General features: G+C 43.3%; 1 protein-coding gene and 1 pseudogene across 3 annotated transcripts; one reads left to right on the top strand and one right to left on the bottom strand.

Annotated features, from left to right (window-relative positions):
- Positions 1-6,071: 6,071 nt before the first annotated feature.
- On the bottom strand, positions 6,072-8,211 carry LOC147238333 (uncharacterized; annotated as a pseudogene). Its single transcript, XR_015111713.1, has 5 exons — positions 8,157-8,211; positions 7,336-8,029; positions 7,127-7,243; positions 6,856-6,899; positions 6,072-6,751 (listed from the first exon to the last, which is right to left on the bottom strand). The product of XR_015111713.1 is annotated as an uncharacterized LOC147238333 (transcript).
- A 773-nt stretch (positions 8,212-8,984) lies between these two features.
- Positions 8,985-12,267, top strand: LOC147238334 (uncharacterized). 2 transcript variants are annotated; one of them, XR_015111712.1, is made up of 6 exons: positions 8,985-9,079; positions 9,207-9,905; positions 9,998-10,114; positions 11,048-11,327; positions 11,475-11,518; positions 11,623-11,705. XR_015111712.1 is itself a non-coding variant. In XM_086196670.1 (5 exons), exons 1-5 carry the CDS (start codon positions 9,025-9,027, stop codon positions 11,740-11,742), a joined length of 1,035 nt encoding a protein of 344 aa, XP_086052796.1. In that variant the 5' UTR covers positions 8,985-9,024; the 3' UTR covers positions 11,743-12,267. The 2 variants fall into 2 exon arrangements, 1 of the variants encoding a protein (XP_086052796.1); XM_086196670.1 differs by lacking the exon at positions 11,048-11,327 and having other exon boundaries at positions 11,623-12,267.
- The last annotated feature ends 483 nt before the right edge of the window (positions 12,268-12,750 follow it).

Here is a 12,750-nt window from a genome sequence, read left to right on the forward strand (position 1 = left end):
GGCTTACATGCTTTTACAGTAAGATCTTTATAGACTGTAATGATTCTGAACTTACCTCCATAATATGCATTATGAGTAGATATATTAATAGACAAACCCTTCAATGGCAACTTTGTTAATAAGAAGAATGCAAATATGCTTTTCCTTGATGTTTTATTCATTTTATTCATTATTTTCTAATTTATATAACAATGACAAGCAGACGAGACAGAAAAACACTAAAAGTGTTCCAAAGTTCTACTTCTCAGCTACAAATATTTTACACTACCAGCATGTAAGCCTACCTTGCACTTCTAAAGCTAGCAAGTGCTTTCTGTGTACTGGTGTGGTAAAGGTGATGTGAACAGCAGAGAAAAAAGATTCCGTTGGTGCAAACAGATAACACAGGAAGACTGGTCGGTAGCCTCCAGGCCACAAGATCTTGTTTGCTTGTGCAGCAAGCATCATGTCTAAAATGTAAAAAATAATAATCTCTGCACAGTGAGTGAGTTCAGATCATTTTAAGTCTTCAGGGGCAAAGATTTATGTCTCTGCTCATGTGAGGAGTGGTCTCACATAGCTAGACAGAAGGAGATGGACGAGCAGTGAGAAAGACAGAAGGACAGGGGGCATTCAAAAAACATAAACAGCAGAAATAATAAGAAGCCAGCTGTCAATAATGATATCTACAGGTTACTTAAGCAATACATTTCAGCGCGATATAAGAATTTCAGCAGAGCAGCATATCTCAGGGTTCACCTTAGCAGCCTTAACTATAAGCTCTATCAAAAAGTAAGGCTTTAAGTCTGTTTTTAGTCTGGTTGCATCAGGACCAAAACTGGGAGCCAGTTCCACAGGACTGAAGACTCTGGCTTCCAGTCTACTTTGAGACACTGCTTCATGTAGGAGTTAAAGGACAGACCCTGTTTAAAGATAACTCCCAGGTTCGACTCCATCCAGGGTACCCATCTCATTAGAGAAGGTGTTTCCAAGGTGTTTAGGGCCCAGCACAATTCAGTCATACTAAAAAATTGCTGTCCATGTTTTTTTTATTTTCTTTTGAAAGACCTCAAGTGTAAACAGAGAAGTGCATTGATAAGTACAAATGCATATCATCTGCATAACAATGACAATTAATCAAATATTTCCTTATAATGTAATCTAATGTAGCAAATATTGGATGAAGATCATTGGTCCAAGCACAGACCCTTGTGGAACAGCGTAACTGACTGTTGTGGCCTCAGAGGAATCATCTTTGACAAGTACAAACTGAGACTGACTCAGTAAATATCACCTAACGTCATACACCAGAGACAAGTCCCTCGTCCGGTGCCAGTAGAAGATCATGAGTTAAAAGTGGGAGGGCAATAATAAGTCAATGTTAAATTTATTTTGATAATGTTGTTAGTGTAAACCAGACTGTGTGAGGAATGCTCTCAGTGCTCTGACTGAATCTTCTCATTCATTTCTTGTTTTTGGTATCAGTATTCAGTATCTTTTCACACAATTAGCTAGCAAGGTCATCTACTACATTGCAAACATCTAGGGAGGTCAGAGATCACTCCTATTTGAAAGGAACACGCTGGGGAGTGAAGAAGCAGCGAGACTACCTGGCACCCGATGAATGCCCGTACGACCTCCGCAGCCATAGTGAAGGACAGTGGGACAGCTTCCGGCCACATGGTGGTCCTGTCCACCATGGTGAGAAGGTAAATATATCTGTGGGAGGGTGGCAGGGGGCCCACCAGGTCCACATTCACGTGGTCGAAATGCCTCTCTCTATTACTACAAATGGTGCCAAAGGGGCCTTGGTATGGCGCTGCACCTTGGCACACTGGTACGGCACACACAACCAAGCCCAGGACGTAATGTCCTTCTGGGGGCCAGGCAAAAGAAACTTGACGCTGACCAGTTTAGTTGAGGCCTTCACACCTGGGTGGGAAATGCTGTAGAGGGTGTTGACAGCCCGGGGCAGCCAGACAGCAGGCTCCAGGGCACGTTTGACCGGTGGAGACGTTGCAGAGAGGGTGGCATTGGCTGTGTTGAACACCACGTCCTCAAGCCACAGTGCAGTAGGGGCCTACCGGATGGCTTGAATGTCAGAATCTGCAGCCTGGTCTGCTGCTATGGTGGCATAGTTTCGGCCCAAGCTGACAGACCCCATGATCGACCACGAGAGGCAAAGTTTTCCTTGCCCAACATGTGCTGGATGTCCTTGGTAAACTCGGAGATCGCTAAGGGCTGATGCTGCTGATGGCCAGACCACAGCTCTGAGGTCTTGACCATGGAAAATGTCAGCGGTTTGTGGTCCATGAAAGCTGTGAACCACCGGCCTTCCAGTAGGAGCCTGAAGTGTCTGGTGGCAATGAAAAGACCCAATCGGTCCCTGTCAAAGGTGCTGTATTTGCGCTCGCTTTCACGGAGCTGTTTGCTGAAGAAGGCCAGAGGCCCCACAGCATAGTCAGAGGCGTCTGTCGTGAGGGCGACGGTGGCAGTGGCAGAGGGGTGCGCCAGCAGAGTAGCATTGACTAGCGCAGTCTTGGCAGCATCAAAATCCTTGTCAATCCCTGAAGACCAGTCCAACTCATCCTTCGGCTTTTTACCCCGCAGGGCCTCGTACGATGGACACGAGAGGTGAGCAGCATGGGGCAGGAATTGATTGTAAAAGTTCACCATGCCCAGAAACTCCTGCAGACTGTACAGTGCGGGGGTGGGTGAAATCCACTCTGGCTGGAAGGGGGACAGCACCCTGTGGAGCGACGTGGTGTCCAAGGAAGGTGATGGATGACTGCCCTAACTGGCACTTAGCTGGGTTGATGATAAGGCCGTGTGCTCTTCAGTGGACGTGCTGGCCAAAAGAATGTCGTCTAAATAAACAAACCAAAACGGCATGTCTCTAAGCACAGAGTCCATTTGGCGCTGAAACGTCTGCGCCACCCATTTGAGGCCAAATGGCATATGTAAGAATTCAAAAAGTCCAAAGGGCGTGATGACAGCTGTCTTCGGTACATCCTGTGGGTGGACTGGCACCTGGTGGTAGCCTTGCACCAGGTCCACCTTGGAGTAGATGACGGCACCCACCAGGTCAGCAGAGAAGTCCCGCATGTGCAGGACGGGGTAATGGTCGGGGGTAGTGGCATTGCTCAGGTGACGGAAATCGCAATACAGGTGCCACCACTGTCGGCCTTCGTAACCATGTGCAGGGGGGAAGCCCACAGGCCGTTGGAGCGCTGCACAATGCCGAGGCGTTCCATGGTCATTTGCAAGTTTGGCTGAGACCGTGGCGTAGACTGGGGAGCCCACAGTGATCATATGGTGCTCCACGCCGTGCTTAGCCACTGCAGAAGAGAAGGTGGGTGTAGTGAGAACCAGGAACTTGGCAAGTAGGCGTTGATATGGATATGGGTAGCATGTTTGACAGGCAGAGCGCTTGCAAACTAACCCTCCGCTCCTATAGGCACAGTACCTCTTTGTTGAGTGTCACAGTCTGTCAATGTGGGTCACCACAATGACGAAACTTTTCATTTTAAGATCATTTGGATCACCATTCACATGCATTCTAGTGAGACAACTGCAAAAAACTGTAAATAACTGATTGATAGGCTACAGATTTTGATTGATTTTGTAATAAAATGAAGTACATTTCCAGTTCACTCATCCATCCTCTATTTTCTATTCCACTTATCCGTCAAGGGTCGTGGAGCCTATTTCAACTGACATTGGGAGAGAGGCTGGTTTCACCCTGGACGGGTTTCCAGTCCATCACAGGGCCATCTTGAGCATTTAGAGGCTCAGTATCTGGCTCAAGGATACTTGACATCGTCAACGGGGGACAAGAGGATTGAGCCATCGGCCCTTCGGTTGTTAGATGGCCACTATAAATCAAAGCCACACCGCCCTGCAATTTCTATTTCATATGAGACAAAATTACCCAACAACAACATACTCTCTCTCTCTCTCTCTCTCTCTCTGTCACACACACACGTACTTGCCCAACATCTTCCAGACAAATTTTTCTGTGTCCCACACACAGACAAACCCCAGATATAAAGTGATGTACATTTAATTTTGAAAACGCAACACATGAAATAAAATCATTTGAACCATACACGGGAAGTCCCTGGTAATATGGAATGGTTAGTAAGCACAGCTAGTTAGCTTAGCTGCAGTGGGGCAGTAGAGAAAACCATATCAGAGTGTATGTTTGTAGACCACACATTAAACTGTGGGAGGAACTGGTCATGTGTTCTGTGTAAGTCTTTTCTGATTGGCCGATCAGACACAGGCATGCTTCTGAAAAGAAGAGAATGAATTCAGATTCTCTCCAAAGAAGACGGAGGTTCCATCAAAATGACACCTTCCATGTTTGCTGTGTGTCTGACATGTCTGCTGTTGGGAAGAACAGGTGAGCTGCATGTGTTTTGATTGTGTTGTATCCTTTTGTTTTTGCAGCTTCATGTGTTTTGTGGTACATTTTGTCTGCTATGCTGTCAAGTTAACTATGTGTTGTCTTGGTCTGTGTTTTCTCTTCAGCTCAGATTGAGGCTCAGGATCCATCAGCGACTTTACAGCTGTTATCTGTTAACGTGGGTGAAGAGTTTACCTTGGAGTGTTTCTATGAGCATAAAACAGTCGGATTAATGTTTTACTGGTATAAACAAACTCTGGGAGAGAAACCAAAGATTGTGTCACAATTATATAAATATGGCGGTAACGGCTCTTTTCAAGGTGAATTCAAGGACGATCAACGCTTTGAACTGGAAGGTAAATCTGGTAAAAATAACTTGAAGATCTCAGATGCACAATATTCAGACTCAGCTACTTACTACTGTGTGAGTGGCTATTTAGATGTGTTGGAATTCGAAATAAGAAATCGAAACGAAACTTTCGAAACTTTTTTTCGAAACTTTGATTTCGAAGAAATCGAAACGAACTACCGAACTCTGTGCGTTCTGCTGAGTCCCTTTCTACTTTTAAGAGACAATTGAAGACTCAATTGTTCAGAGAGCACCGAGGCACTGAACCTGACTCTTCTCCTCTTTGTCCTGTGGGGTAGAATAAGTCAGAGGGTCCAAGACCCAGCACTTAGTGACTATGTAGCACTAACTGGGTTGTGTGATGTTGTATGTTTGTCAAAAAAAAAAAAAAAAAGAGGGGGGGCGACACTTCTTCTGCCACTAGATGGCAGTACCTGTGACCAAATCACAACTGAAGCACTTCAGCGCTACTATGGGTTCTTCCTCAAGTCTGAATTCTTGCTTGTGTTGTACATTGCTTTGGACAAAAGCGTCTGCTAAATGAAATTGTAGAATTGTAGACAATGCGTGATGTCCGTTCATTTAGCTGTTTTAATGCCTCAAAAATTGGCAAATAAGCGCAAGCAAAAAGTGGCGGTAATCAGCTTATGCTGATGTGGACCAAGCCGGTTACAAATTGGCGTAGCAGAAGAAGCACGCTGCGATTTGGGAAAGCAGTGCACCCTCAAAACTTGCGCACTGCGAGATTGAATACAAAGGTTGAAAATTTTAAGGATGCAGTATGGAAGTATGTGATTTGGGACACACCATCGGTCTCTTCTACCAGTTCTAATCACTGTTGACCAGAGAAGAAACTCAGTAGTTTTACTTTCTACTTTTGAGTCAGTTGAGTGACAGAAAGAGAGCAATGACACCTGGAAGTAAATGAAGGGAACACCCACCCCTTAAGACTCCTCTGTATGTCAGTTTGTAAAGTTTGAGAAAATTTCAGTTTTTGTTAAAGTGAAGAGATGGTGAGATTATGACCTGAAATGATGCTTGAACAGAAGGTAGAGACACACTTTTGATATGAGTTGACCACAACACCTCCAGACACACCTCTCACTCACACTTCTCATGTCTTTGAATACATTACTCCTTGTAATCTACAGTAAAAGTACATTTTAACTGATGGATGGGGAATAAAGAGTGAGTTCATTCCTTGTTAAAAAATATGTAGAAGACAGAGTTTTAGATGTGTGAAATATGAAAGAGTGAAAAGAATAGTTTTATTTCAAACACTTCTGATTTACATTCATTCAGGCAACAAATAGCATTCAATCACAGTTACTTGTTTGCTGAATTATTTAAAAAAAACTCAGTTGGTTCATCCAAAGGATTCACTCTTTTTGAAAAAATGGTTTGTGAACGTCTCAACTCTAGGACCTTGTTGGCAGCATCAGTGTCCTTTCTGGCTCCTCCCCCTCCACCAAACATCCCTTCAAATTGAGATCCAAGTCAAATCAACAATAAAGTAAAACTACTTTGTCTCTGACAGAGACTAAAACACAGGCAAGAAAATGAAGACGTTCCATTAATATACAGCAGTAACACATGAGGGAGCCCTGCAGTACCTGCTCTGACCAGCAGGAGCATCCCCCAGAAAGCTGTGACGATGAGCTGCTGCTTTGCTGAACATCATAGCTTTGGTCCAACCAGCAGAAAAGTCCACACATTTATGAACAACTTGTATCCTTGCAGGTCTCTGTAGATGAGCACGTGTACAATAAAGTTAGGGGGAAGAACTCAGGTCCATCTTACAGGCTTCAATCAGTTCCACAATTTCAATAACAACTAAAAAAAAACAGGTCCTGCTAGACTGAATCAATGAAATCAGAACTGTAGTTTCAGCTGCTTCAGGTGGCAGTATAGAGGACAACAGTCTCCTCCTCTCTCTCTGCTGCAGGCGTCCGACGTCTGATCATTTGTGGATGGAACATCAGCAGGGAAGAATTCATGTAATCAGAGCTGAAATTCTGTAAATCAGAAGATTTGACTCACCAACTGTAACCAACACCGTTAATGTTCAGAGGGTAAAGAAACAGAAACATCAATCATCATTTTGAACATATAAACCAACCTCTGCCTTTGGAGCCGAGGACACTGAAGATCTTTTTGTTGACTCTAGTTGTCAAAAAGAAGAATCAAACACAATTAAAATAAAAACAATGTTTTTCCTTCATCTGTTTGATCATTTGGACTAAACGTTCTGATCCAGTGCCTCTGTATTGTCATAAAACTGCAGGACAGGGCAACACAATCTAATCTGTGTTAATTTCCACGAAGCTTCCCTACTATATCCCGTACACTGAACATTTGTCATCAAATATATCATTGACAGTTGAGCCTACCAGAGTGTTGGCAGCTGTGTGTCTTCAACGTCGTATATGTCAGGACAACAACCAGGATGGTGGTGAATGTCAAAGCTCCACTCAAGAAATACACCAAGACTGGAGAGTTTCCTCCACCTGAAGATCCAAATATTACTGAATCTGATTTCTTCATGTGATCATTAATTATCCACCACTAATGAACAACTGAGGCAACATCTCTGACTCACATCCAAAGTCCAACGTGGTCCCGTTTCCAAACAGTATGGCTCCACATGCTGCCACAGCACAGTAGTAGGTCCCACGATGAGAGGAATCCAGACTCTTCATTGGTAAGTTGTAGACACAGGTGTGTGTTTGTGTGTGGGGTTTCCTCTCACACTGATCATTCCTGGCTCCATGGCTGTAAAGGATTCCTGGATGAGCTTCTCCTGAGTTCTTGAACCAGTAAACACTGTGTTCTCTGTCACACGTCCCACTTTGTACTGTACAGTTGAGAGTCAGAGAGCCTCCTGGCTGGATGAGCTCTGATGCTGATTGATGGACAGAAGCTTGGATGTTCAAGCTGGAATCTTTCACAGTAACAACAGTGCTGTCCAGGAATTCAAACACATTAAAATAGCCACTCACACAGTAGTAAGTAGCTGAGTCTGAATATATCTGAGATCTTCAAGTTATATCCATCTGCTTGAACTTCCAGTCCAAAGCGTTGATTGTCCTTGAATTCACCTTGAAAAGAAGCTTTTCTGTCATGTTTATCCAAGCGAGACACAATCTTTGGTTTCTCTCCCAGAGTTTGTTTATACCAGTAAAACATTAATCCGACTGTTTTATGCTCATAGAAACACTCCAAGGTAAACTCTTCACCCACGTTAACAGATAACAGCTGTAAAGTCGCTGATGGATCCTGAGCCTCAATCTGAGCTGAAGAGAAAACACAGACCAGACAACTCATAGTTAACTTGACAGCATAGCAGACAAAATGTACCACAAAACACATGAAGGTGCAAAGACAAAAGGAAACAACACAATCACAACACATGCAGCTCACCTGTTCTCCCCAACAGCAGACATGTCAGATACACAGCAAACATGGAAGGTGTCATTTTGATGGAATCCAACCTTGTGTATGAGCTTTTATACCGTGTGCCTCAACAGACTGCCACACGCTTCCTGCTGCTGCAGTCGAGGGGCTCAATGCTCGCTTCAGCAGAGAAACCTGGTTTCTGTGCCTCAAACACTCTTCAGGATGTGTTTGCTTTCCTGGTCGTCTTGCTGCTGCACCGAGGCTTTGACCAGATCGTTACAAGCTTCATTTGGATGTGTCCAAGGAACGGTGAGAACACATAATAATTAAAGCTGCAAGCAGCGTTGTTAGGGCCTGAGCCTCTTTGTGCCCGCTGCCGGGTGGCAAACGCCACGATTCCAACGGTGTATTTGGCAAATCCCTGGGCCTTGACATTTGTGTAGAAAATTGTGGACGTCCTGTTGGAGTTAGGTCAGGGGTGTGAGTGTATGATTTGTCCGTCTTGATGAGACGAATAAAATGATGTTGGTCCGATGTCTGTAGGACATTCCTGCAGGCCGTGGCGGATTTTTGTTAGTATGTAGGTGGCGCCATGGAGTAGAGCGCTGTTTTTGTTAAATATCAAATTTTTTCGCTGCAACCGATTTGTGCACCAAATTTGTTGAGTTTTTGAGCGTGTTTAGGGGGTCAAACTAAGCTTTGAAATGGCGAGTGTGTCGAGCAAATACAATAGGGTCTTCGCCCCGGAGGGCTCATACAACAACAATGCAGGAGGAAATGGTCATGTGATTGATATTACTCTCTCCCGATTGGTCCGTCAAACACAGGCATGTTTCTGAAAAGAGGACAACAAATTCAGTTTCTCTCCAAAGAAGACGGAGGTTCCATCAAAATGACACCTTCCATGTTTGCTGTGTGTCTGACATGTCTGCTGTTGGGGAGAACAGGTGAGCTGCATGTGTTGTGATTGTGTTGTTTCCTTTTGTTTTTGCAGCTTCATGTGTTTTGTGGTACATTTTGTCTGCTATGCTGTCAAGTTAACTATGTGTTGTCTGGTCTGTGTTTTCTCTTCAGCTCAGATTGAGGCTCAGGATCCATCAGCGACTTTACAGCTGTTATCTGTTAACGTGGGTGAAGAGTTTACCTTGGAGTGTTTCGATGAGCATAAAACAGTCGGATTAATGTTTTACTGGTATAAACAAACTCTGGGAGAGAAACCAAAGATTGTGTCTCGCTTGGATAAACATGACAGAAAAGCTTCTTTTCAAGGTGAATTCAAGGACAATCAACGTTTTAGACTGGAAGTTAAATCTGGTACAATTAACTTGAAGATCTCAGATGCACAATATTCAGACTCAGCTACTTACTACTGCATGGCCATTAATATTAATGAGTTTGAATTCCTGGACAGCACTGTTGTTACTGTGAAAGATTCCAGCTTGAACATCCAAGCTTCTGTCCATCAATCAGCATCAGAGCTCATCCAGCCAGGAGGCTCTCTGACTCTCAGCTGTACAGTACAAAGTGGGACCTGTGACAGAGGACACAGTGTTTACTGGTTCAAGAACTCAGGAGAAGCTCATCCAGGAATCCTTTACAGCCATGGAGCCAGGAATGATCAGTGTGAGAGGAAACCCCACACACAAACACACACCTGTGTCTACAACTTACCAATGAAGAGTCTGGATTCCTCTCATCGTGGGACCTACTACTGTGCTGTGGCAGCATGTGGAGCCATACTGTTTGGAAACGGGACCACGTTGGACTTTGGATGTGAGTCAGAGATGTTGCCTCAGTTGTTCATTAGTGGTGGATAATTAATGATCACATGAAGAAATCAGATTCAGTAATATTTGGATCTTCAGGTGGAGGAAACTCTCCAGTCTTGGTGTATTTCTTGAGTGGAGCTTTGACATTCACCACCATCCTGGTTGTTGTCCTGACATATACGACGTTGAAGACACACAGCTGCCAACACTCTGGTAGGCTCAACTGTCAATGATACATTTGATGACAAATGTTCAGTGTACGGGATATAGTAGGGAAGCTATGTGGAAATTTGCACAGATTAGATTGTGTTGCCCTGTCGTGCAGTTTTATGACAATTCAGACAGACAGACAGACAGACAGAGTAGTTTATTAATCCCTTTTGGACGTTCCGCCAGGGAAATTGCACTCTCCTCAACATTCATTCACAGAACTGTTACCATAGAATAGATTATTAATGAAACCTTCGCAAAAAATAACAAAGAAGAGAAAACAAAGACGATATATATATATATATATATATATGCATATATATATATATGCATATATATATATATATATATATATGCATATATATATATATATATGCATATATATATATATATATATATATATATATATATATATATATATATATATATATGCATATATACATGTGCGTGTGCCTGTGTGTACCTGGATGGTCATGTATATGTGCATAGTGACAGGAATAATCATAATATTAATTGTTCTTGATTGTTATTATAACAATAATTATAATAATAATGATGATGATATAATATCATAAAAATATAACAATAGTTATAATAATAATTATAATAATAACAACAATAATAATATACAGTCTCTTATATTGCACATGAGTGTCCGGTTGTTATCGGGGCAGGTCATTGGTGCTCAGCCCTCTCCTACAGTCCTTCTGTTGGCCCTCCCCCCCTCCAGTGAGGAGTTTAACAGTTTAAGTTAGGAGTTAAGTTAGTCAGGTTAAGTTAGGAGTTCTTCAGTCTGTTGGTCCTGCACTTGGGGAGGAGCAGCCTCTGGCTGAACAGGCTTCTCTGGCTGGTGGTGACAGTGTGCAGAGGGTGGCTGACATTGTCCAAGATGTCCAGCAGTTTGTCCAGAGTTCTCCTCTCTGCTACTGTTGCCAGAGGGTCCAGCTTCATCCCAACCACTGAGCTGGCCCGCCTGATCAGCTTCTCCAGCCTGGAGAGATCTGCCTTCGTCACACTCCCTCCCCAGCACACCACAGCGTAGGACAGGATGCTGAAGACCACAGACTGATAGAAGATCCACAGGAGCCTCCTGCAGATGTTGAAGGCTCTCAGCCTCCTCAGGAAGTACATCCTGCTCTGAGCCTTCTTATATAGCTGCCTCGTGTTGCTCGTCCAGTCCAGCCTGTTGTCCAGCCACAGCCCAAGATATTTATAGGTCTGTACGACCTCGACCTCCTCCGTTCCTATCAGAACTGGTCCAGAGGCACTGGATCAGAACACTGAGTCTAAATGATCAAACTGATGAAGGAAAAACATTGTAATTTTTTCAAAATCAAGTTTGTTTCTTCTTGTTCATGTCTAGAGTCAACAAAAAGATCTTCAGTGTCCTCGGCTCCAAAGGCAGAGGTTGGTTTATATGTTCAAAATGATGATTGATGTTTCTGTTTCTTTACCCTCTGAACATTAACTGTGTTGGTTACAGTTGGTGAGTCAAATCCTCTGATTTACAGAATTTCAGCTCTGATTACATGAATTCTTCCCTGCTGATGTTCCATCCACAAATGATCAGACGTCGGACGCCTGCAGCAGAGAGAGAGGAGGAGACTGTTGTCCTCTATACTGCCACCTGAAGCAGCTGAAACTACAGTTCTGATTTCATTGATTCAGTCTAGCAGGACCTGTTTTTTTTAGTTGTTATTGAAATTGTGGAACTGATTGAAGCCTGTAAGATGGACCTGAGTTCTTCCCCCTAACTTTATTGTACACGTGCTCATCTACAGAGACCTGCAAGGATTCAAGTTGTTCATAAATGTGTGGACTTTTCTGCTGGTTGGACCAAAGCTATGATGTTCAGCAAAGCAGCAGCTTATGGTCACAGCTTTCTGGGGGATGCTCCTGCTGGTCAGAGCAGGTACTGCAGGGCTCCCTCATGTGTTACTGCTGCATATTAATGGAACGTCTTCATTTTCTTGCCTGTGTTTTAGTCTCTGTCAGAGACAAAGTAGTTTTACTTTATTGTTGATTTGACTTGGATCTCAATTTGAAGGGGTGTTTGGTGGAGGGGGAGGAGCCAGAAAGGACACTGATGCTGCCAACAAGGTCCTAGAGTTGAGACGTTCACAAACCCCTTGTTCAAAAAAAATGAATCCTTTGGATGAACGAACTGAATTTTTTTTGTGTGAATGATGCAGCAAACAATGAACTTTGTTTGAATGTGATTTGTTGCCTGAATGAATCTAAATCAGAAGTGAATAAAATAATACATTTTGTTTGTCACTGTGTCGTTCACATTTCACACATCTAAAAACAATGTGTTTGTTCGAACAAGGTATGAACTTACTCTTTATTGCCTGTACGTCAGTTTAAATGTACTTTACCTGTTGATTACAATGACCATGAAGTCTGAGCCCTGAGTTTGTATTCATGTATTCAAAGACATGAGAAGTGTGTGTGAAGGATGTGTCTAGAGGTGGTGTTGTGGTCAACCCATATGGAAAGTGTGTTACTTCCTTCAGTTCAAGCATCATTTCAGGTCAATCTCACCAACTCTTCACCAATAACTTGAACAAAAACTGAAATTTTCACATTGCACTCCCTCTTTAAGGGGTTTATTTTTTCATTTCACCTCAAACCAGGGA

Source organism: Aulostomus chinensis, chromosome 24 (genome assembly GCF_037954235.1).
Source record: "Aulostomus chinensis isolate RoL2024-O1b breed Wild chromosome 24, RoL_Achi_v1.0, whole genome shotgun sequence".
Classification (NCBI taxonomy): domain Eukaryota; kingdom Metazoa; phylum Chordata; class Actinopteri; order Syngnathiformes; family Aulostomidae; genus Aulostomus; species Aulostomus chinensis.